We start from the raw sequence: 26,063 nt of genomic DNA on the forward strand, positions 1-26,063 counted from the left end.
AACAAACAATTTTGTACCAAGATGTAATATATTTTTGAAAGAAAAAGCCCCACAAACTGCAGAAAAATATTTTACAAATATTAAGCTCAAGTTCTTTTCAGGTCATGATTAACGCGTAAATTATCATAAAACATTATGCATTCCGCTAAAAATGCATGCTTGTAGAAATTATAATTATGTCCCCCTTCGAAGAAGAGGGGGTATATTGTTTTGCACATGTCGGTAGGTCTGTCGGTCGGTCTGTCAGTCTGTCCACCGAATGGTTTCCGAGTGATAACTCAAGAACGCTTACGCCAAGGATCATGAAACTTCATAGGTACATTGATCATGACTCGCAGATGACCCCTATTGATTTTCAGGTCACTAGGTCAAATGTCAAGGTCAAGGTGAGTTGGTGACTAGAACCAGTAAAATGGTTTCCGGATGATAACTCAAGAACGCTTACGCCTAGGATCATGAAACTTCATAGGTACATTTATCATGACTTGCAGATGACCCCTATTGATTTTCAGGTCACTAGGTCAAAGGTCAAGGTCACGGTGACTCGACAAAAAAAAGGTTTCCGGATGATAATTCAAGAACGCTTACACCTAGGATCATGAAACTTCATAGGTACATTGATCATGACTCGCAGATGACCCCTATTGATTTTCAGGTCACTAGGTCAAAGGTCAAGGTCACTGCGACTCGAACCAGTAAAATGGTGTCCGGATGATAACTCAAGAACGCTTACGCCTAGGATCACGAAACTTCATAGGTACATTTATCATGACTCGCAGATGACCTCTATTGATTTTCAGGTCACTAGGTCAAAGGTAATGGTCAAGGTGACTCGAACCAGTAAAATGGTTTCCGGATGATAACTCAAGAACGCTTACGCCTGGGATCATGAAACTTCATAGGTACATTGATCATGACTCGCAGATGACCCCTATTGATTTTCAGGTCACTAGATCAAAGGTCAAGGTGACTCGACACAGTAAAATGGTTTCACGATGATAACTCAAGAAAGCTTACGCATAGGATCATTAAACTTCATAGGTACATTGATCATGACTGGCAGATGACCCCTATTGATTTTCAGGCCACTTAGTCAAAGGTCAAGATCACAGTGAAAAACATGGCCGCCAAGGGGCGGGGCATTTTCCTTATATGGCTTTTTAAGGCTATAGTAAAATCTTGTTAACACTCTAGAGGCCACATTTATAGTCCGATCTTCATGAAACTCGATCAGAAGATTCATCCCAATAATATCTTGGACGAGTTCAAAAATGATGCCGGTTGGTTGAAAAACATGGCCACCACAGGGGCGGGGCTATTTTCCTTATATTGCTATAGTGAAACCTTGTTAACACTCTAGAGGTCACATTTATTTTCCGATCATCATGAAACTTGGTCAGAAGATTTGTCCTAATGATATCTTGGATGAGTTTGAAAATGGTTTTGGTTGCTTTAAAAACATGGCTACCAGGGGTGGGGCATTTTTCTTTATATGGTTATTGTAAAACCTTGTTAACACTCTAGAGGCCACATTTATTGTCCAATCTTCATGAAATTTGGTCAGAAGATTGGTCTCAATGATATCTTGGATGAGTTTGAAAATAATTATGTTTGCTTTAAAAAAATGGCTTCTAAGGGGCGGGGCATTTTAACTTTAATGGCGATAGTAAAATCTTGTTAACACTCTAGAGGCCACATTTACTGTCCGATCTTCATGAAACTTGGTCAGAAGATTCATCCCAATAATATCTTGGACGAGTTTAAAAATGATGCCAGTTGGTTGAAAAACATGGCTGCCAGGGGGCGGGGCATTTTACCTTATATGGCTGTAGTAAAACCTTTTTAACACTCTAGAGGCAACATTTATCTTCCGATCTTCGTGAAACTTGGTCAGAAGATTTGTCCCAATAATATCTTGTCATCTCAGGTGAGCGACTTTGGGCCTTTCAGGCCCTCTTGTTTAAAATAGGGACATAGGGGTACGATAAACTGAAAAAGAGGTTACTGCACTATTGTTGTGTAATATATCAGGCTTTATGAAAACAAAACTAAGGGTTGGTTAGCCTCACAGTTCTGTTATTCCAAGCTTGGCCGGATATATCATGCTTCAATAGGGAAGTAATCTCTATATCTCTGATGATCATAGTCGTTTCTATCATGGTGATATTTCTGTTTGTTGCATGAAAATGAGGGGGTTCCTAAGACATTTGACCTTGAACACCCATTATGGATCGCAAAAGTTCAACATGTTTTTGTTACAAAGGTCAGCTCATTCAACCTGTTAAGTATGGCCTTAAATGTTCAGAAGTTTTTTCAGAAGATTAAAAATATATAACACTGGTGAAAATTCTTGTATATTTTGTTTCTTTATTTTCAGTCTCTGGAGAGCACTCGTCGGATGATGGCGCTTTGTGAGGAGGTAAGCTCCCTCCCTTTGTTGAAAATTTACAGTTGGCAGGGTTTTACAAACGCTGACTTTATTTACTTGAGAAGAGTGATTCTTGTTCCTGGATTGTTATGTAATTTGTATTATTTAATGGTCTGAATTTACAGGAATGTCTATCGGTAATATAAAATTGTCAACATTTTGTATTTCCAGAAACATGCTTTTGTTTCAAATTTATTACATGCATAAACCATATACTGTTGAATCACTAATTTTGGCGGAGGTCTGCTTTTCACAGTTTTTAATTCACTGCTATTACACCTATTTATGACCACGGCAAGAATTGTCTGATTTTGCCATAAGTCATATTGCGAGGGCAAACTTGGTCCATTCATGTAGAGGAGGTAACATGTTTAAAATATATAAATTAATGCACATTTATTTATCTTTGTATTTTAAGAATTCTTCTTACAACGAAACTTGTAGTTTAATTTAGATGGGGTTATAAAAAAATCTCAACTGGACATGAGTACTGTATATGAATACTTGCACAATATTTTTTTAATTACGTGAAAGTATTTTACCATTTATGTGAGATGTTTGTCATAGCAATCATTTGTTCTGCTTGAAAGTGTGCCAAAACATAGCAGACGTGTAATATGTCACATTCTCCGCAAGGAAAGGTGGACATTTTAAATTAAGTTTACAATCCTGAGAGTGCAAAAAAAGTAGGGATGGCAAAATTATTCGAATATTCGAATATTCGATTGAATGGTCAGCACTCGAATAATAAAAATGATATTCGCAAATTCGCATTTTTATTCAAACGTAATTTCACCAATATTTAATGACCTGCGAACCGCTTACTAAAAAGCAACCGAAGCCACCTGGGAGTAACATGTTTGACGTGACGTTCTTCGTGTCAAACTGATAACGCGGCCCGTATCAGTGTTGATTGCGCAATGCAATATACACGCTCTAAGAAAGGCCCCGACTGTTGTTTGCCAATGGGGTGCCAATTAACGGTTTCAAATGACTGGCGAATATTAATTAAGTATTGTGATCACAGTATGTACAGCCATTTAAATGTGTGAATTACTTAAATCGCGCAATGCAATATACTTACTATAAGAAAGGGCCCGAACTGTTGTTTGTCAATTAGGTACCAATTAAGGGCTTCAAATAACTTGCGAATAATAATTTAGTTTTTGTTATCACAGTTTGAACAGACATTTAAATAATGTGAATTACTCAAAAGTAACAGATGATATAAACTAAATAATCATCAAGGAATCATAATTCAAATCTGAAAATGCCACCAGCCCCTTCTGCAGTATGGAATACTTTACACGGTCTGTGGATAAGAAGACCGCAACGTGTAATGTGTGTAAACTTAGTTTTACATATGCGCGGTCTGCTACAAATCTGTGGAATCATTAAAAAATAAAATTCTATGACACGATGTTTTACATTCTATTTGTGCCCGATCACAGTACCGGTCATAGTATTAGTCGACAGCGATACAATTTTTCGATAGCAACGTTAATAAACAGCCTCGTATTTAGCAAACGGATATAACTTACAAACCAATGGAAATTAACACATAACAAGGTAAAATCAATCCAGCCGTTTTATGCGAATATTCGAATATTCGATTGAATGAATTTGCGAACATTCGAATACCGATATTGGTATTCGATGCCATCCCTAAAAAAAAGGAATTATTTCTTTATGATAGTATAAATGTTTGATAGCGCATATAAACGCTTATTTAAGAAAAGCGAGTTGACATGTTTAGTAAAGAATTCATGCCCCAGATGTGGATTGTATTCTGAAGATAGTATAAAATAAATAAAAAGTGTCAACTTTACCGTATATGATAGACATATCGTTCATCTTTGTATAATTGATCTACCCCTATTAGACGTGAACCCCTGTCACTTATGGTCCTATTTTTATACCGACCAGTGCATATGTTAAATCCAATAAACATTTAGCAGTCATAACTGCAATTGATAGAGTAAAAACTGTAGACAGAACAAATATATCGGCGATTGAAATAGTGAGAAATTTGACCCCCCCAATTAAAGAGCTTTCATAGTTTCCTTCAGACAGCAACATGGTGCCCCCTTTGCATAGTACATGGACTAAGATTCAGTACTGGTTTTACCCAGACAACAGGTAACAAAATACAGTATCCAGAATTACATTGTACAAAGTAATTTAAGCACAATGGTTGTTATATTTAGAGTCAGATATTATTTGAAACCACTGTTTCCGAGAACTGCTTAACAAATACAAGTACATTTCACATAAAAAGACATCTGTAGCCACTTGTTCATGAAACAAAGCAGTAAAGTTGGTATTTGCTTAAATGCCCGAGATTTATAACTTCTGTAACACTGTATCATTATACCAGTGTAAGAAAACTGGTAAGTTATTGTGACATATCAAGAATGTGGCAGTTATAAAGCAAAATGATGAGGTATTGACCGAGATATATTTATTTCTTGCCCATCTGAAACAATTCTGTACTAAGGGATCATTATAGGAAATGTATACATGTATGCTTATTATTGAGAGATTTCATGCTGCAAGTCAAATCACAATCACATTAAAAAACAGTCACTGTTTTGCTGTAAAAATGTGCTTCAGAAAGACTCCTTTTTGTTTTGCTCATGTCAATTCCGTTACTGTGGGCTAGTTGCACCATATTATCCATGAGAAAATGTGTATTGGCATTTATTGTGTTGACTGTTTTAAACAGAAAAAACAGTTTACTTCTTATTATCCCCACGCTTTTCGGAGAAAAAGTGGGGATATTGTGGTTATCTCAGTCTTCCGTCCGTCCTGGCCACTATCTTCTACACTATAAGCACTAGAACCTTGAAACTTACACACATGGTAGCTATGAGCATATGTGTGACCCCTGCACTATGTGGAATTTTGATCTGACCCCTGGGTCAAAAGTTATGGGGGTTGGGGTGGGGCCGAGTCAGAGATTTTCACTCATTTTCATGCCCCTGGTTTGTCACATTGGCCATAACTTTTGCAATATTGAAGATACCAACTTGATATTTGGCATGCATGTGTATCTCATGGAGCTGCACATTTTGAGTGGTGAAAGGTCAAGGTCATCCTTCAAGGTCAAAGGTCAAAGAACAAATCCAAGGGAAGTAATAAGCTTTAAAGGGAGGTAAGTAATGAACCTGCCAAATGATACATTTTTTAAAAATAAATTAAAGCAGCGCAGGAGGCGGCATAGTGTTTCTGACAAACACATTTCTTGTTTTTGTTATTTTACATTAACTTCTTCATTTCTACACCGATTCACTTCCAATTTATATATATACTGAACATCTCTTATGACAATACGGTCAATCTAAACTATGCATGGCCCCATTACCAACCCTGGGGTGCCCCCTGGGTCAAACATGCGGCGTGGGGATATGCGTCGGCCTCTGCAGCGCCATATCTAGTTACTGTTATAATTCATTCAGTCACTGAAAATATTAATGTTATGTGATTTATTGAATCATACAATGCTTATAAAGAAGCTGTGTTTAAAAGGGACCTGTTCACAGAATGTTATATTTTTTATGTTTCAGTCTTCTAATGCTTAAAATTGATAAATGTAAAGATCAAAACTTGAGACGTTCAGATAAAATAATAATGGAATGTAAATGAATACAAATAAAGAAAAGTTTACACCACCATGGGCTCAAATCACTGACCTTAAGAGTTACAAGATTATAATGCCTTAACATCTCTGCTATCTGAGCTAATGTTACATCTCATTTTATACTTGCTATCTACGTGTTGTCACAAAATACAGCTAAAATTACAGAAGCACTCCAAATTATTCAATCATTTCATATTTGTAATGCATAAAGATTTTATCTTTTTTTAATGATCATAAAAGGAAAATTTCAACATAAGTCTTGAGTCATTTGTGTTATTTATCCTGATGTAAAGTTTTCTTTTCTTTTTTGACAGTGTAACAAAAAGTTTGAAAATGTCTTTTCAACAAACTGTGAACAAGTCCTTTTAAATTTTAAGTCTTTAAGCTTATTGCTTCAGTTAAGACTGTAGTTTATTGCAAAAGAAATGTACCGTTATCACACATTGATGGGAATTAATATTCTAAGTTTAGCCCTTGTAAAAAAATCGGTTTAGACTTTGAGTTTGATGGACATCTTCTCTAAATGCACTGGTAATTGTTCTTGATGAAAATTGAGTCTTACACTTCATAGAAAGCCATTATCAATAGCTTGTTTGTCTTTACCAACCCAGCCAAGTCCCAGATTGTTCTCGGATCTGTCACAGACTTACGTGATTGGCATGTCATGTTTGAGTATGCTGGACATTTGTAGAACTTTTATCACAAGGCTTTGAAAGTTTTTTATGCCCCCCCCCCCGGATCGAAAGATTGGGGGTATATTGTTTTTGGCCTGTCTGTCTGTCTGTCTGTCTGTCTGTCATTCATTCATTCATTGTATGTGTCCCAAAACTTTAAACTTGGTTAAAATTTTGTTGTAACTTTTTGAATATTGAAGATAGCAACTTGATATTTGTTATGCATGTGTATTAATGAAGCTGCACATTTTGAGTGGTGAAAGGTCAAGGTCATCCTTCAAGGTCAAAAGTAAAAAAATACAATCCAAGGGAAGTAATAAGCTTTAAAAGGCCTTATAGGGGGCATTGTGTTTCTGACAAACACATTTATTGTTTTAGAAAGTCTTGAGTATTTAATTAATTTTTGAGTTTTGGGTTAAGGATTTTATGATAAATGTTTTGAAATGTGTATGTACGTGCATTGTAAGTGCATGTACGTGCTTGACCCAGACAGTCAGAACTGGTTGGGTGGCGCGGGTCTGTGTCTAGAATGACTCAAGTGTTTTCTGTTTGTGCGGCTAGAGTAAGGAATTAGCTATTAAGACTTTGGTGGATCTCGATGACCAAGGAGGTAAGGCTATCCACCATGTTGTAATCTTACCACAGTCCATACAGGATTGCTCATTGTTCATATGTTCCCCCAAAAGCCATTTTACCCATAATCATAAAAATACATTCGGTTTTGTACATATATCAATTTTTTCCTCACAATTACATATAATTGGTTGTGCACAACTTTTGGACAATCATGAACTAGATTTGTGTATTGAGTAAAAAAAACCCCACTAATTTCATATTAATTGAGAAAATTGTTCTGTAAAGTTGTATGTTTGTGCTCTTGTGAATATTTAGCAATTTAGAGATTAATAAATAATGTCTGTATGATGTATTGTTCTGAGTATGGGTAAGCTGTAATTGGTATACTGGAGTTTTGAAAGTGTTAGCTGGAACCAAGCAGACTGTAAAGCCATAAAGCTTTTCTGGGCCTGAATTATTATGGAATCTTTCATTATCAGATAACCATGATTTATTGTTTAATGAAAAAGTAATGGACTCAAGAACAATATAAAAGCTCACGATGCTTCCCTGTTAGGAAATGGTTTGTGGGTCTGAGCCATTTTTGGAAAATCCATTAAACATCTCTGAATGAAATGTGTAGTTGGTGTTCACTTTGAGGCATTTATAGCCTTCCCTGTGCAGATAAAATCTCAGACAGCTTTATCTTCCATTTAAGGCTGTAGTTCATTAATGTATTCAATGTTTATATTCAGCCTTATTATTAAGCTAAGCGTTAGCAATTGCTCTTATGAAAGCAGATAAATTATCCATATGTTCAATTAATGTCTGTTTTATTCTACATGGATTAATGCTGATCTTGCATAAGTTTAGCGAAATAGTATAGAACACTTAAAAAAATAGGCAAATACACAGTCGTGATAAATAAGTAATGTATAAAGAAAAGATAGAATGATAATAGAATAGGCATATAATAATACATCAAAGTTTCAACCATCGATAGGAGTCCAAAATCATTTTCTTGTTTTAATGCATTTGTGGTAAAACGACTTACCTTATCTTTACATCTTAAATCTGATAGTCATACTATTAGTTGAGAATTTTTGGACTACAAAAAGAAACTTTTTGCGATTGTGAATATCAACAAAATAGGACTGTAAAATCAGCCAAAAAAGCCCTGATATCTCTACGCATTTTTTTGGACAGCTTCAAACAGACATGCATCATTGAAATGTTTTTATGTCCATTTAAACAATCATCGGAAATCCTAATGGAAACACACGCTGTTTTTTGTTAAGTTCAGTATCAACAATAACTTAAAAGCAATGGCTGTGCAGTTTTGCTGGAGATGTTCAAGTTGTCATATGTTGCAATTGAAGACATTGTGCAGTAGTGTATATCTCCGTGATGTGTACAGTAGCGTTTATCTCCGTGATGTGTGTACGGACCACAAGTATGCGTGGATTCATGTGTGGAATGTGGACCAATAGTGAGACCCTCTCTGGAAAAGCTTTCTTTTTGCCTTTAAAAATGTTTGATTAATTGACTCACATTTCATAATTTGAACATTATTATGGTTAAACCATTCGCACATGGTTAAATATTTGGAGGATGTAAATGTATCAGTCTTAAAACTTATTGAAAAGTCACGTCACCTTAAGCAAGTTTTGGCATGACGAAAAAACAAGTAGATAGTTTGCAAAAATAATAATTGTTTTAAATTATTTCTTGCCAAAAATTGTCTTATTGAAAAAATATCAACTAAAGTATGCATTCACTTAAATGTAATACTGTTACAACTACAAGCTACAGACTAAACATACATTCATCGCGAAATATATACTAATAAAGCTTTGAAACTGTTAAAATTTTAACATTTTTGTTACAAACAATCAGATTGTAGCATTACCATGTGAACATCCTTTTTAACTATTACATGTTATTAGAACTATTTGAACATACCTTTGAATTATTAACTGGTACCAGGACTATTTGAGCAATTCTTTAAACTTGGAAATCAAGTGTTTCCAGAGAAGGTCTTTTTCTGGTCGCTAGATGGCAGTACCCATGTACATGTACAGTGCTAATAGTGCGCTCTTTGTGCTTCTGTCATCTCCTCCAATGTCTCTGTAGGCAAAAGAAGCAGGCATCACCACTCTCGTGTTGTTAGACGAACAGGGAGGTAAGCCGTCAACATACACAATACACTTTACTATTTCTACTTGTTTTACTTTTTTTAATGTCTTCCTTTAATTTGGCAAAGAGAAACATGCATTGCCAGTGTTGGTCTGTTACAATCATGTTACTTTGAAAATGTTTATCTCTTTGTCAATAATTGTTTACGTATTGGCATAATTTTCGTAAATTTCCGTTATTATCACAGAACTTTAATATTTGGATATGCGAAATCATTTATGGTTTCATTTCTTTATTTATGCTATTACAAAATTACTGTCAATTGAGCTTTTAGTTTTGATTAAATTAATCAGATAAATGACATCAATGATTTTGATCATAGTTACTGAAGCGACAATGCTGTTTATTAAGTTGTAGGTTTAAATTTGCTGTGACACTGTTGCTATGCATGTTTCTGTCAGCAATGTACAGCACATTTTTGTAGGCTCAAGCCTGAATATTACTGTTGTCATGCCAGTGTCAGAACTATTGTGCAAAAGTTTTCTACTTTAATGTATTGCATATCGTGTTGTTTCCTGGTGTTGTTATTGTTGTTGTGAGTCCCATACATAGTCCATTAATCTGGACAGAAGAAAACGTATTCTACCAACAGACTATAAACAAAGGTCCTTTGATGAAAGCGCAAACGATGTTAAACACGAGAATTTTCAAATCTTTAATATTACACACATTTCTGCTGTCAATGTTAACACTTTTCATGCCTCCCCGGTAGGGTGGCATATAGCAGTAGAACTGTTTGTCAGTCCTTCTGTCTGTCAGTCTGTGCATCTGTCCGAAAACTTTAACATTGCCCATAACTTTTGCAATATTGAATGTAGCAACTTGATATTTGGCATGCATGTGTATCTTATGGAGCTACACATTTTGAGTAGTGGAAGGTCAAGTTCATCCTTCAAGGTCAAAGGTCAAAAAAAATAATTCAAAGCAGCGCAGTAAGGGGCATTTTGTTTCTGACAAACACATTTTTCTACATACAATACATTTACTTAGCCATGTTCAACTGGTCTTTATCATTCAATATAGACATATAAATAAAAAATAATGATGATGACATTAGAACGGTTTTGCTGTCTTATACCAGTAATTATTTCTTAGCTAAATACCAATGTAAATCAATAATGAGACTTTTTTTCTAAAACAAAATGAGAAATTAGTCGGCTTGATTAGCAGTAGTGTCATTGAATTAGACGTCTATTTTGGATCGTTATTACTAATATGACTGAAAATAACTTCTTGTTCACCACTTAGAAGCTTTATTCACTAGAAGACTTCTAAGTGCAAATAGTCTGTCTGGTTGTTAAAAAAGACACAAATTAATCTGAGACTGGCCTTTGTGGACTTGCCTGTATGCATTTGAAGGACAGATATCTTGAAAAAAGAATAGTTTTTTGCAATCAGATAAATAAGATACAAGAATGAATTAATATAGAACATGATTCCATCATGCTATTTCTGCGTGTAGAGTTAACAAGTATCAGGTTTATGTAGGTGAACTATATTCACAACTTGAAACTCTTTCTATTCCACATATGCCATTAGTGCAAATGGGCTACATGTACATTGATTTTGTGCATTATAAGTGAATTAATCTTTTGGGAATAAAGATCAAAACACAAACAAACCACACACAATGTCTTTCATTTTCTTATAGACAAGTTTTGAACAAGCCATACTTTCTGGAATGATAATAGAACTTCAATTGACTTGACTTGATCCGTGTTTTTTTAGCTCACCTGATTGCTCAGGTGAGCTTTTGTGACCGGTCTTTGTCCGTCCGTCCATCCGTCCGTTAACATTTGTTCGTAAACACTCTAGAGGCCACATTTATTGTCCGATCTTCATGGAACTTGGTCAGAAGCTTCGTCCCAATGAAATCTCGGTAGAGTTCGAAACTGGGGCGTGCAGGGTCAAAAACTAGGTCACTAGGTAAAAAAAAAGAAAAAACTTGTAAACACTGTAGAAGTCACATTTAATGCCCAATCTTCATGTAACTTTGTCAAAATGTTTGTCTTAATAATATGTTGGTTTAGTTCAAAAGTGGTTCCTGTCCATTGAAAAACATGGCCGCCAGTTGGCGGGGCAGTTTCCCTTATTTGGCTATAGAGAAACCTTGTAAACACTCTGGAAGTCACAATTTTTGCCCAATCATTATGAAAGTTGGTCAAAACATTGGTTTTTTTGATATCTCGGATGAGTTCGAAAATCGTCCAGATCGGTGAACAAACATGGGCGGGGCATTTTTCTCTATAATGTATAATGTGAAAACATGTGAACACTCTAGAAGTCACATTTTTTCATGAAATTTTGTCAGAACTTTTGTTTCCTAGATACGAGAGTTGAGTTGGAAAATGGTTCCGGTCAGTTGAATAACATGGCTGCCGGGGGGGGGCAGTTTTCTTAAATTTATATAGTAAAAAAAGCTTGTGAACACTTTAGAAGTCACATTTTTTGCCCAATCATCATGAAACTTGGAAAGATTGGTTTTATTTATATCTCAGATGAGTTTGCAAATGGTCCTGATGGGTCAATAAACATGGCTTCCAGGGGGGTGGGCCAGTTTTCCTTATGTGACTATATAGAAAGAAACCTTGTGACCGAACACTATAGAAGTCACATATTTTGCCTAATCATCATGAAACTTAGTCAATACATTGGTTTTATTGATTTCTTGGACAAGTTGGAAAATGGCTCAGATCGGTGAAACACACTTTTTAGCTCACCTGATTGCTCAGGTGAGGTTTTAGGATTGGTCTTTGTCCGCTGTCCATTCGTCCACATTGGTTTGTAAACACTCTAGCATTCACATTTCTCAAGCATTCTTTATCAAAGTTGCTGGAAGATCTCAGTCAAGTTTGATGATGAGCAAAATCACATAATTAATACCATAACTATTGCCCTTAGATTGTCCAAATTTTCATTTTATTATACAAAATCCTTGTAAGCAAAGTTTGATGTTTGGTAAGGGGGGTCAACTCAAAATATAAGTTATCATTTCAAATCTTACAATAACAAAAACACTCCCTACGCCAGAGTTTTGGTTCAATAATGATGAAACTTGACCAGGATGTTTGTCTGGTCAATATCTAGGTCAAGTTTGACATTAGGTAAAGATTGAATGAACCGACTCCTCTCAGGTGAGCGAACTAGGGCCATCTTTGCCCTCTTGTTTGTAATCTGCTGTGGGATCAGTCCCAGTAGCTGGGGTAGGCAGCAGGCGGCTAGAGCACCTAACCCCTGATTTCCACGCTCCTCTGTTCTGTGGGTCTGTGTCTCCAATGCCACAAGTGTGCAGGTCATCCTTAACACAGTCAGACAACGATTTTCTTGGTCTCCCTCTACTTCTAGCGCAAGGAATGGCCATCTTCGTGCTTGAGTTGATGCAAGAAGTGGCACGCTCGACATGCCCATACCACCTCAGACGTCTGGCTCTAAGTGATGCCGTGACTTCTGGTATCCCTAGTTTACCGTACATAGGTCAGTGTCGACTGCTTTGTCAGGTTTGACGCTGCAGATCCAGCGGGCCATTGCTCTGTGGTTTCTATGAAGTCGTTGAAGATCAGAAGCGGATGGTGCCCACACTTCACTACCATGTAACATGGCAGAATGGACACAAGCATTGAACACTTTGCTACGGGTTTTTAAGGGAAACATGCTTTGATGTCAGTATTGGTAGGAGCTTCTTAAACTTTCCCCAGAGTAGTGCAGCATCTGGTGATGATGGCAAGTGCGCAGCCTCCCCCAGCACATAGCGTGTCACCCAGACAGCAGAAGCTGGCCTCAACATCAAGCTCTGACGACCACTTGGGTAACTGGTCTTCCATTAATTGGACGTGCCTGGTCCAGGAATCTCGGACATACATAGTCCGGGTTGCTGGTGATTCTTCCCTTGATTCCACTTTACTTTTTGTGCACCCACAGTTTGCACTGGGTGCATCCAATCAAGTTCACTCCCATTCCACTCCTATATACCGCACAGGGATATGCTTCCACGTCACGCAGAAGATTCAGTCCAGGACTGGTGATCAAGAGCTTTGTCTTCTTCCTATTGACCCTCAGCCCCTTGCTTTCCATACTATCCTTCCAACCTTTCAGTCTGGAAAGACACTCCTCCAGTTAGTCCGGGATCACAGCAAGATCATCAGCGTAGAGGAGCTCCCATGGAACCCCAGTGCGAAATTCCCTCAACAGAGCCTCAAGCACTAGGATGAAAAGCAGGGGACTGAGAACAGAACCCTGATGCACCCAGCTACTCCAACTCCAAATTCCTCGCTGTACTGTACGTTGACACGTACTCGGCTCCTGGTGCCTGTGTACATACCCTGTATGACACGTACTGCCCATTTCCAGAACCCCAAGACTCCTCAGAGCCCACCAGAGGACCTTCCTTGGCACTCTATCAATGCTTTCTCAAGATCGACAAAGGCAATATACAGTGGCTTGTTTGCTGCAATGTATTTTACCTGTGGCTGGCGTAAATTGAAGATTGCATCAGTAGTACCTCTACCAGGAACAAAACCAAACTGCATTCCAGCGATATCAACCATCTCGCGTATGTGGGTGTCAAGTGCAAGCTCAATCAGTTTCATCGTCTAGTCCGTAAGCTTTAACCCACGGTAGTTTCCTCTGTCTATAGCCTCCTCTTTACCTTTGTAAAGGGTAAGGATGTGGCTCTCCTCCCAGTCATTGGGGATCACACCATTGCTGAAAACGACCTCAGCCAGCTGTCTCAGCATTTCTGTTCCCTCCTCACCAGCTGCTTTCAACATCTTGGCGATCACACCTTACGGACCAGCGTCTTTTCCACATTTCATCTTGCCAAGAGCTTTGCAGATTTGTTCTGCTGTGACTGGTGAAGGCCCTTCCACAGGAGCAACTTCAGGGAGTAGCTCACTTGGCCACTCAAACACAACATTTAGTAGTCTTGAATAGTGCTCCACCCAGGCTTTCATTTTCTCTTCATCACTGAGAGACAGTTCAACCGCATCATTTTTTACACATTTTTCACCAACAACATCCTGATTTGTCCTGTCCATTTGCTTGGCAAGCTTGAAGATACCTCCATCGTATGGAGAGGTTGGCGAATATCTCTTTCTCAGCTTTTGACTTGGCTAACCAGACAGCTTGCTTAGAAGCACGTTTAGCCTCGCGGTAGGCAGTTTTGGCAATGTTTGCAGCTTTATCCAGAGCTTTGAAGGTTTTGTAGCAGGTTCGCTTCAACTTCACCGCATCTTCAACATCACTGTCCCACCACCAGGTTTCCCTCTTCCACTGGTGGTTTTTGGAGAGACCACAAACTTCAATGTATGCAACTTTTTATTTTATTTCTTTAATTTTTTTAGACACTCTAAAAATAATAATTTTTCTAGCTTCAAAATTTTCTGACAAATGGGCTTTTGTCCATAATTAATGACTCTGAATGTTCTGACAGTTTATTTTACAATGCTTTTTTACCAGAATTCTGCCTGGTTGCAGTTACCTGTATCTGGTGACACTTTGATCATAGGTTTTTACAACCAGATTAAGGTCATATAACCTGGCAGATGAATGCCTTAAAGTATGTCTTAAAGTTATTTACAGTGTGGTATTTAACAAGCACATGCTATTTATTTGATTGTGACAATGACACTTTGCACATCTGATTATCAACGCGGTATATTTTGAGTGTCTCTAATTGTTTAAACACCTGTTTTAGGTTCTGTAATTACGGTATTTCACCTTTGTGTTGAGTCTCATTCTACAAAACAAAATATTTCACATTTTATCATTGTGTCTTCTTTTAGGAAAAGCCAATAAGTAATACGTCAGAGATTAAAATGTGTTAAGTTTTTTTTTTCAACAGTATGTTTTTAGCGAGGCTGTTTTCGGATAAAACCCGAGCTATTGTCATAGCCAGCTCGTCCGCCGTAGGCGTCGGGATAAAACCTTAACATTGGCTCTAAAATCAAAGTGCTTCCACCTACAACTTTGAAACTTCATATGTAGATGCGCCTTGATGAGCTGTACACACCACACCCATTTTTGGGTCACTAGGTCAATGGTCAAGGTCACTGTGACCTCTAATATCAAACTTTAACATAGGCTCTAAAATCAAAGTGCTTCCACCTACAACTTTGAAACTTCATATGTAGTTGCACCTTGATGAGTTCTAAATGCCACACCCATTTTTGGGTCACTAGGTCAAAGGTCAAGGTCACTGTGACCTCTAATATAAAACTTTAACAAAAACCTTAACATTGCCTCTAAAATCAAAGTGCTTCCACCTACAACTTTAAAACTTTATAAGTAGATGCACCTTGATGAGTTCTACACGTCACACCCATTTTGGGTCACTAGGTCAAAGGTCAAGGTCACTGTGACCCCTTAAAAAATTTTTAAAATTCTGACAAGCTTTCGCAGCCGAGCGTGGCACCCGTTATGCGGTGCTCTTGTTTATATGCCCTGATGGAGGGGCTGGCATTAAGCATTGCACGTCTTGAATATTTTTTGTTTCTATCAGTTACTCCTCTTTAGCCTTGGAATGGATCTTTAAAACTTTTTAAGTTGAATGACATAATGTGTTGATATTAGTTGATATCATTACAGAACTAGCACTTTGGGCTGCGTCAAGTGTTGGCAGAATTGTGGCTCTGTATCTGTTCTTCAGATCCTGCAACTCGTGTTTTCAACTCCTCTTTAACTACGTGATCTGGTTTAGACTTTTAAAGTTGAATGCCTTTAATGTGCAGATGATTGTTAAGATTGGGACTTGAGCTCAGCGACAAGTTTTGTTGGAATAATATAAATTTCATATGAAGTTTTTTCTTAACAAAACACTAAAATTAACTTGCAATCATATTTCCAATTGAAACACCAATTTAACCTCAGTTAAAAACTTTGATGAAAATCCAACCAGGGTTATGGGATGATAGTGTGTAACCTCATCAATAAACCTTTTCTGAAAAAATCTGCAAGCTGTTATCTGCACAAATGAATAATGTTGGTTTGACATCAAATGTCTTTTATGTGAATGTCCAGATGGGGCCAATTTCTAGGGAGTTCAAGCTGACAGCATTTAACTTCATCAGATTTGGCCATTTAAAAAAGTATCAATCAATTATTGTTCTGGAAAAAATGCATGAGCTATTCATAGATCATTAATGAATTCCTGATAAAGCGTTTGTAGGTCACTTTTCCTGAAAACCAACCATTCAGTGCTTTGAAAGTTTATGTTGATGTCCTGTTTGTGTTGCTTAATAGAATTGAGTTGTCCATATCATACTCTAATGGGCACTTCAAGGAAATTCTTTTATATTCTATTTTCTCAAAAAAAAAACAACCTCAAGATATCTACTTTAAAATTTACACTTTGTTGTTTGAGAACATTTTACACTTTTTTTTACATTTACAATTTCTACAATAAGATGATTCATCCATGACACTCTGATACGTTTGGCTTGCTTACCATGTTGTAGCCTTGTACTTCCAGCTCAAATGGAAGTATGCAAACAATATTGAATCTACTTTGCATAATTTTTTTATTTTTTTAGGACAATATTTCCCCCGAAAAAGTATTTGTTCAAATATTTGATGAAAAGCAATTGTGTACAATAAGACATTTAGTTGAACACATGCTGTTACCATGCATGCAAGACAAGTGATGCACAAGTATCATATAACACATAACAAACGTTTGCTCTTCCATCAAAATTACCCCATCCAAAATGTGTAGAACACTAGAACATGTTTGTGACAAGTTGAACATTATTGATAAGACATTACCTTAAAAGTAGTGTGGCTAACAGGATCTTCAATGGATTCAGGAATCCATGGTCTTAACATTTGCATTTAGTGTCTATTTTGTGTTCTTGATGCTGAAATCTTTCATCACTGCAATGAGTTGACATAAAATGAAACTATGGCACCAAGATTTGATGCCTATTTTGTGCATGTTCGATCCAGATAAATGATCAACGATGTTTGATTAAAGCAAACATTTTTAGATTGAGTTAGTTTTTGACTTTTTATTTAGGGGTGATATTGTTTTTTTATGATTATTTATATATTATTTAATCCATTGAAATATTTTTTAAGAGATTTAAAATATGATTTTTTTTAAAGTTCAAATGTTGCTGGAATGGATTGATAAATAATCAGGCAATTGTGATAAATGTAGGTGTTGTGGTAGAAGTGCCTTTAAGTGCATATTTGTAGTTGTGTATATAAGGAAAGATTTAGAGTGAAATAGCAGGATGCAGTGCACCCTGCACCTTTTGGCCGCCTCCCTCCTTAACTGCTTCGAAATTGAACACTAGAAGTGTGAAAACCTTTTGAAATTTAACTGATTTGTAAATATATTTAATGCAGCAAATGAAATTACTATGTTAAAGAAGTATAATTTAAAATGTTTGACAATGAAATTCCTTTTAGATTAAACAGTTTGTTTCATAATGTCATCCCTCTAGCCATGCTCATTGTCAGCAATACACCGTACGTTTTAACATCCTAGATCTTTTCCTCTGTTTGTTGTTGATATTATTTTTGTGTGTTTGAGTATTGTAACACACTCTTATAGCATGTATTGATGTTGTCTCGTCTCTCCTTGATTTCAGAGCAAAGAAGTGGGTATAAAGACATTGGTAATGTTGGATGAACAAGGCGGTAAGCAGATCTGTGTACCCTGATGCACTTCTTGAAATTTCATCCTAAATTGTTACGTGTTCTTGATATGTCTTTTGAATATGTTTATTTAACTTGATAATTTTATTATTGAAATTTATCTCCAAATGTTACTTGCTGAATATAGCCTTCTTAAAATATCATTTGAACTTTTATACGCCCGTTTTTAAAAACGGGACGTATTATAGTTTCACCCTTGGCTGGCGGCGGGCGGCGTCCACAGCAGTGTCTGCTCTCTAATTTAAATAGTTTTCACCCGACCTTCACCAAACTTGGTCAGAAGTTGTGTCTAGACAATATTTAGGTCAAGTTCGAACATGGGTCATGCTGGGTCAAAAACTAGGTCACAGGGTCACTTAGTGCATTTCAAGGATTAAGCATGGTGTCCGCTCTCTCATTGAAGTAGTTTTCACTTAATCTTCACCAAATTTGGTCAGAAGTTGTGTCTAGATTATATGTAGGTCAAGTTTAAATATGGGTCATGCCAGGTCAAAAACTAGGTCACAAGGTCACTTAGTGCATTTCAAGCATTAAGCATGGTGTCCGCTCTCTAATTGAAGTAGTTTTCATCCGATCTTCACCTAATTTGGTCAGAAGTTGTGTCTGAATGATATGTAGGTCAAGTTCGAATATGGGTCATGCCGGGTAAAAAACGAGGTCACGAGAATACTTAGTGCATTTCAAGTATTTAGCCTGGTTGTCCGCTCTCTAATTGAAGAAGTTTTCATCCGATCTTCACCTAATTTGGTCAGAAGTTGTGTCTAGATGATATGTAGGTCAAGTTTAAATATGGGTCATGCAGGGTCAAAAACGAGGTCATGAGGTCACTAAGTGCATTTCAAGCATTAAGCATGGTGTCCCCTCTCTAATTGAAGTAGTTTTCATCCGATCTTCACCTTATTTGGTCAGAAGTTGTGTCTAAATGATATGTAGGTCAAGTTCAAATGTGGGTCATGCCGGGTCAAAAACAAGGTCACGATGTCGCTTAGTGCATTTCAAGCATATAGCATGGTGTCCGCTCTCTAATTGAAGAAGTTTTCATCTGATCTTCACCGAATTTAGTCAGATGTTACGTCTAAATTATATGTAGGTCAAGTTCAAATATGGGTCACGCCGGGTCAATAACTAGGTCTCAAGGTTACTTAGTGCATTTCAAGCATTGAGCATGGTGTCCAAAACCTTCGAACGGGCGTATCTTGTGACAGTTTGGCACTCTTGTTAAAATTTTAATTAAATTATTAAAAAAAAAGTTTTTAATAATGCACAATTTAATTATCTTTGAAAAGATGTCTTAATTTTTTTGGGGTCTCGGGTTAGCACACAAGGGCCTTTGTCTCTCTTGTTCTCTTGTTCAATATATTATCAGACATTTTTCATATTCTGTCGCATAAGTCATACGTTCAAAGTAAATGTATAATTAGGCCACAGCAATATACAAGACATCATTATTAAATACTAAACAGCTATTTTTAGTTGTTTAATATATTGGCTTGTGCATTCCATTTCTATAACTTACAGTTTGTTTATCGGACCATGTTTCCCCTATAACTTAATTTGATTGACAGCTAGCGAGTGGTAGATTAACTGACCTTGTTGCCCACAATACAGGGTCATAGAAGCCATGTAACTCATAGTGCCTGCATGTGTTCCAGAGCAACTGGACCGTATAGAGGAAGGCATGGATCAGATCAACGCAGACATGAAGGACGCTGAGAAGAACCTCGAAGGCATGGAGAAATGCTGTGGGCTCTGTGTTCTTCCATGGAAAAAGTACGAGCCATTACTCTCTTAGTTGAATAGTTTTCTGTTCAGAGCAGAGAGAAAATTACAGCAATTTTTTTTGCCCAATTAAGAAAAGTACAGGTACCAGCCCAATCAGGAAAATTTTGCGCGAAACCCCTGAAATTGGGAAAATTCGCGTCGTGAAGTCTTCATATTGGGAAATTGTCGATTTTTTCATTTCTCCCAAATATTTTTTAATTGATAACATAATGTTGTCAAGTCATCAATATTATATTTACTTATGTTCAAGCCATAGAGCTGCATACAGAAACTAACTAAATAATGCAATTTTTAATATTTTTTTTCAGTACTTTATAAAGCAGGAAAACCCCGCTGAATGGCTATATGCAATCAGCTTAAAACCAGAACAGCATGCGGGTAACTTGTAGTCTGTTCAGGCTTTATGTTGTTTGCTGCTCATCAGTACCTTAGGGTTGAACATGTAGCTTTCAAAATCTAGTATGAAAGGTCTTAAATTTAATTTGATTTTCTAAGGGACAATAAGGAGATGTAGTTTTTATGTGATCATTAATACTAAAACTAGAACTTCGTGTGGAGGAGGCCATTGGAATGCTTCCAGAGTGGTGGTAATTGCATGAACCTGTGACCTCATGATTGTGCAAGAGACACAACTTTGTAGGCTTAGCCTTTTCTTATGGGCCTTTTTTTTAGGCATACATCTTTTTGTTTTGATGGATTAGGTTTAAATTGATTTTAGTAGATCTTACAAAATTTTGTCGGAACTAAGTGTCCGCTCTCTAATTCAAGTAGTTTTCATCCGATCTTCACCAAACTTGGTCAGAAGTTGTATCTACATGATGTCTAGGCCAAGTTCGAAATGTCTTGGCCAAGTTCGAACATGGCCCTTGCCGGGTCAAAAACTAGGTCACGGGGTCACTTAGTGCGTTTTAAACATTCAGCATGTTGTCCGCTCTCTAATTCAAGTAGTTTTCATCCGGTCTTCACCAAACTTGGTCAGAAGTTGTATCTAGATGATCTTAAGGCCAGGTTCGAACATGGGCCTTGCCGGGTTAAAAACTAGGTCACGGGGTCACTTAGTGGGTTTTTTAACATTCAGCATTGTGTCCTCTCTCTTATTCAAGTAGTTTTCATCCGATCTTTACCCAACTTCACGTTTAAATATGATCTTCACCACACTTGGTCAGAAGTTGAAACTAGATGATGTGTAGGTCAAGTTCGAACATGGGCCATGCCGGGTCAAAAACTAGGTCACGGGGTCACTTAGTGTGTTTTAAACCTCACCATGTTGTCGGCTCTCTAATTAAGGTAGTTTTTAGCTCCACTGGCCAAAGGCCAGCGGGGCTTATGTCATGGTCCTGTGTCCGTCGTGTGTGCGTGCGTCCGTGCGTCCGTGCGTGCGTTAACTTTTTCTTTAAACATCTTCTTCTCCTTAACTACTGGTCTAAATCTGATGAAATTTCTCAGGAATGTTCCTGTGGTGAACCCCTTTCAAATTTGTTCAAATTATGCCCCTGGGGTCAAATTTGACCCTGCCCCAGGGGGTCAAAAAATTGAAAATTTGCCTATATAAGGCCTATTTTGTACAAACTTTATAAATCTTCTTGTCCATAACCATTAGGCCTAGGGCTACCAAATTTGGTATGTATTGACATCTTATAGTCCTCTACCAAGTTACTTAAAATTATGCCCCTGGGGTCAAATTTGATCCTGCCCCAGGGGGTCAAAAAATTGAAAATTTGCTTATATAAGGCCTATTTTGTGAAAACTTTAGAAATCTTCTCGTCCATAACCATTGGGCCTAGGTCTACCAAATTTGGTATGTAGTGACATCTAATAGTCCTCTACCAAGTTTGTTCAAATTATGCCCCTGAGGTCAAATTTGACCCTGCCCTGGGGGGTCAAAAAATCGAAAATTTGCTTATATATGGCCTATTTTGTGCAATCTTCTTGTCCATAACCGTATGGCATAGGGCTACCAAATTTGGTATGTAATGACATCTTATAGTCCTCTTCCAAGTTTGTTCAAATTAAGCCCTTGGGATCAAATTTGACCGTTCCCCAGGGGTCACAAAAATGAACATATGCTTATATTGGGCCCATTTTGCAAACTATAAAAATCTTCTTGTCCATAACCATTGGGCCTATTTCTACCGAATTCGGTAGGTAGTGACATCTAATAGTTCCCTACTTAGTTTGTTCAAATTATGCCCCTAGGAACAAATTTGACCTTGCCCCAGGGGTCACAAAAATGAACATATGCTTAAATAAGGCCTATTTTGTGCAAACTTTAAAAATCTTCTTGTTCTTAATTATAGAGCCTAGGGCTACTAAATTTGGTATGTAGTGATATCTAATAGTCCTCTACCAAATTTTGTTCAAATTATTCCCCTGGGCTCAAATTTGACCCGGCCCCGGGGGTCACAAAACTGAACATATGACGTTTACCAGTGGAAATTACTGCGGCCGTTTGGCTGTGACCAACAACAACATCAACATCTTGTAAACATGAGATAAAACTCTGTCATTTAGTGCCATTTTAGGTCAGATGGTGACTGCATACAAAGGCATTGAAGTAAGAACATGTGTTATGAATGTTTTTCTTATAAACTGAAAAAAGTCGGGTTTTATTTAAATTTGTCGAAAGTGACCATATATCCGGATGAAAATATTTTGGATGACATGTTAATTTCATGTCTTTTTTGTAGTGTTAAAACCAGTTTAATAATATATTATTGATTTTAAAAACACAACTTCCATGAACATAATTATTTCAAGGAAAGTCAATATATGATACTGCACGGTAAACTCAAACTTTGTATCCAAGAGAAGGTGTTGAAATTAATGAAGTGCAATGTTCTTAACTATCCTATATGCTGCTTTTTAATAACTTATGATTCATTGTTCCATTTGTGAATCGTGACTGATCATGAATTGTTGAAATGATTGTCAATTGCTCAACAATCCATATATATTTCTGACCATTTTATAATTTTCTTAATATAAGTTATGAAATGATCTTAGAAGTCAAATGTATTACTTAATTAAATACATTTATAAATATAAAGAAATAATCTTTAGATGATCATAATATTCTCAGGCCTGTTGGTCTAAGGGATGTGTGGGTTGATGAGCAATTTCTCCTTTTATCACAATTATTTCTACCCTACCTGATCATTTCCTTCATATTCCATTTTAATTCAATTGAAGTCTGCAACCTCTTTCAAATTGGGAAAGTCCAAACTGTGCTGTTTGGTAAAGGGTTAAGGCATTTTGATTCCTATGGGTCTTGTGAATCTGTTTCAAATCAAATGCGTAGATTTGATCTTCAGCATCAAAAAATATGTGAAATAGAAAGAACTACAATATCTTTTGGAGAGATAAATGTACCTACGTTATGAGCAAAGGACCTGTGCAACAATTCCCGGGCTTTTTTGTCTGTTTAGTTAACACGGTAGTAACTTTTTTCATATATAAAAATGCTCACCCTTCCAACTTTAAGCGCCCAGTGGGACGAGGGATAGAAAGAGAAAGTCACATGCTTGAGTACATTTCAACCCATGCGCAATACACGTTTTTTTCGCAAAGAAAAAACAGTGGAGCGATACAGGGCCATCATGGCCCTCTTGTTATCCAATCTTCACCAAAATTGGTCAGAAGTTGTATCTTGATAATGTCTAGGGCAAGTTTGAATATGGGTCATGCCGGGTCAAAAACTAGGTCACGGGGTATCTTAGTGCGTTTTAAACATCACCATGTTGTCCGCTCTCTATATAATTCAAGTAGTTTTCATCCAATCCTCACCAAACTTGATCACAAGTTTTATCTAAATGATCTCTAGGACAAGTTTGAACATGGGCCATTCCGTGCCTAAAACTAGGTCACGGGGTCACTTAGTGCGTATTTTTAACATTCAACTTGGTCAAAAGTTTTATGGAGATGATCTTAAGACCAAGTTAGAACATGGGCCTTTCTGGGTCAAAAACAAGGTCAAGGGGTCACTTAGTGCGTTTTAAAAATTAAGCATGGTGTCCGCTGTTTTTTTGTGAAGACGACATGCAAAATATTATTTGGCAATTTGGCATGTGGGGGTATTCGTCAGTGACAAAGCTCTAGTTTTTGATGGATCAGTCTTGTCTTGTAAAAATATTGACGGATTGACTGGCTTCTTTAATGTTCTTTATTTCGTCTTTTATCTGTGATAATTCATAATAAGCTACATTTAGAACAATCCATACCACGGCTATTATGCTCATCATAATACTTCAACCAATACGTTTGCAATGAAGGTCCATTGCATTTTTATGTCCCCACCACTATAGTGTTGTTTTTGCCCTGTTTGTTGGTTGGTTTGTGCAAACTTTAACATTTGCAATAACTTTTGCAATATTGAAGATAGCAACTTTTGGCATGTGTATCTCATAGAGCTGCATATTTTGAGTGGTCAAGGTCATCCTTCAAGGTCAAAGGTCAAATATATGGGTCAAAATAGCTAATTTAATGTACACTTTTGCAGTATTGAAGATAGCAGCTTGATATTTGGCATGCATGTGTATCTCATGGAGCTGCGTTGTGAGTGGTGAAAGGTCAAGGTCATCATTCAAGGTCAAATGTCAAATATATGGGGACATAGTGTTTCACAAACACATCGCTTGTTTAGTTATATATTTCTAAATATCTTTTTAAAATCTTAATTATGCACTCAGTACTTACACCCGTTTTCTGTTCATAACATTCTCTGTGAAATCATGCAGGACTTAATGGATAATCAATTTTGCAACCCTTGTTAAAAATTACTTACAAAGAATTCAAGGCTTAATAATTATGGTACTTTTGTGTCTGTTTTTAGGGTGGAACAAGAAGTTGTTGCTTTACAGGTACTTATTGTTTATGGATTGTTATTGTGGGTGAAATGAATCTCTATTTAACAAAGAGAGGATATTTTCGCCCAAGTCGCCCTCTCAGCCAACCTGATTCAAGTGAATTTGGCAAACTCAACCCATGATATGACTGAAATACTGTTGAAAATTGCAAAACCCAACAATCCAAACAAAGTATAACCCAAACCATGTTTTGTTTACTCTTCGTAGATGTGTGGTTTAATATCTATTTTGGGAAAAGCCCAGGCTTTCAAATCCTTAAATTAACTAGGATCTTTGACAGGGTTCTCAGTGGTACAAAAAGTCACACCAATTCTTTTACATTCTCTTAAAGTTTGGTCAAATACTTTTTATAATAATTGTTATATATGTATTGCAAGAAAAATATTTGGCGTTCGTGATAACATGTATTACTGCTATAATACATAACTTAAATCCTATTCAGCTGTTATTCGTTATCTGCTCTTATGGTAAAAAAAGAGATTTAAGGAGGTGAATGATGCCGAATTCTGTTAATTTGATCGGAACCTACATTAAGAAATATGGCAAGAATAATGTGCATCAATCAGTTGGTCTAATGTTTTTAAAAGTGGTTGGTGGTACATAATGATTATCCTTTGATTCGTACTGAATCCTTGTCTTTATATTGCTGACATTTGCATTGGAAAATGATATTTTGTATTGGGATCCTTAAAATAAATAGTCAATTTGGCTGTGTGTGTGTAAGGATGGCCTGCAATACATTCTGTAATTGCCCTTGGAGATAAGATAATAGTCATACATTTCTGTAATCAATGGCACAAGTGGAGTGCTGGCTTAATGGGGTGATTTGCATATGAACGAGTTTGCAGAAAGTGAGATTATGTCTGAGAAATATTGGGAACTGTAAACACCTTCATGTTCTGGTTTGAAGTGGTCTGTAGTCCTTTGATATACCAATCAAACAATAACAGCAGCAACAAAGTGTCCTGTAATTATGAGCTATAATTTTGAGGCATTTTTGTTTGCAATCCAACATGCAAATCTGTAAACATGAATGAATGTTAACCCAATTCTCTTAATAAAAGTTCCATATTAATTATATGATGTTTATAAATCAACAGACATGCATATGAATTCATTTCTAATGAAATTGTTCTTGAATTTCTCATGATAAATGTTGCCATAAAAAGGAAAAGTGAAATCATAATAGATTGTTTGGCTTGTTATAATTTGTCTTTGTAATATTGTGCTTTCAGACAAATTAAATATTGTAAGCTGCTTGGAAGGTTGGT

At 36.7% G+C, this 26,063-nt stretch overlaps 1 protein-coding gene across 3 annotated transcripts in view; it reads left to right on the forward strand.

Annotated features, from left to right (window-relative positions):
• The window catches only part of LOC127871859 (synaptosomal-associated protein 25-like), a 100,560-nt gene that overhangs the window by 61,304 nt on the left and 13,193 nt on the right, over window positions 1-26,063 (forward strand). For all 3 annotated transcript variants that reach the window (XM_052415120.1, XM_052415118.1, XM_052415117.1), the window contains exons 3-5: window positions 2,378-2,419; window positions 18,082-18,130; window positions 19,801-19,918. In XM_052415120.1, coding sequence (XP_052271080.1) covers window positions 2,378-2,419; window positions 18,082-18,130; window positions 19,801-19,918 — 209 coding nt within the window. The remainder of the gene's footprint in view (window positions 1-2,377; window positions 2,420-18,081; window positions 18,131-19,800; window positions 19,919-26,063) is intronic.

Source organism: Dreissena polymorpha, chromosome 3, assembly GCF_020536995.1.
Source record: "Dreissena polymorpha isolate Duluth1 chromosome 3, UMN_Dpol_1.0, whole genome shotgun sequence".
Taxonomy (NCBI): domain Eukaryota; kingdom Metazoa; phylum Mollusca; class Bivalvia; order Myida; family Dreissenidae; genus Dreissena; species Dreissena polymorpha.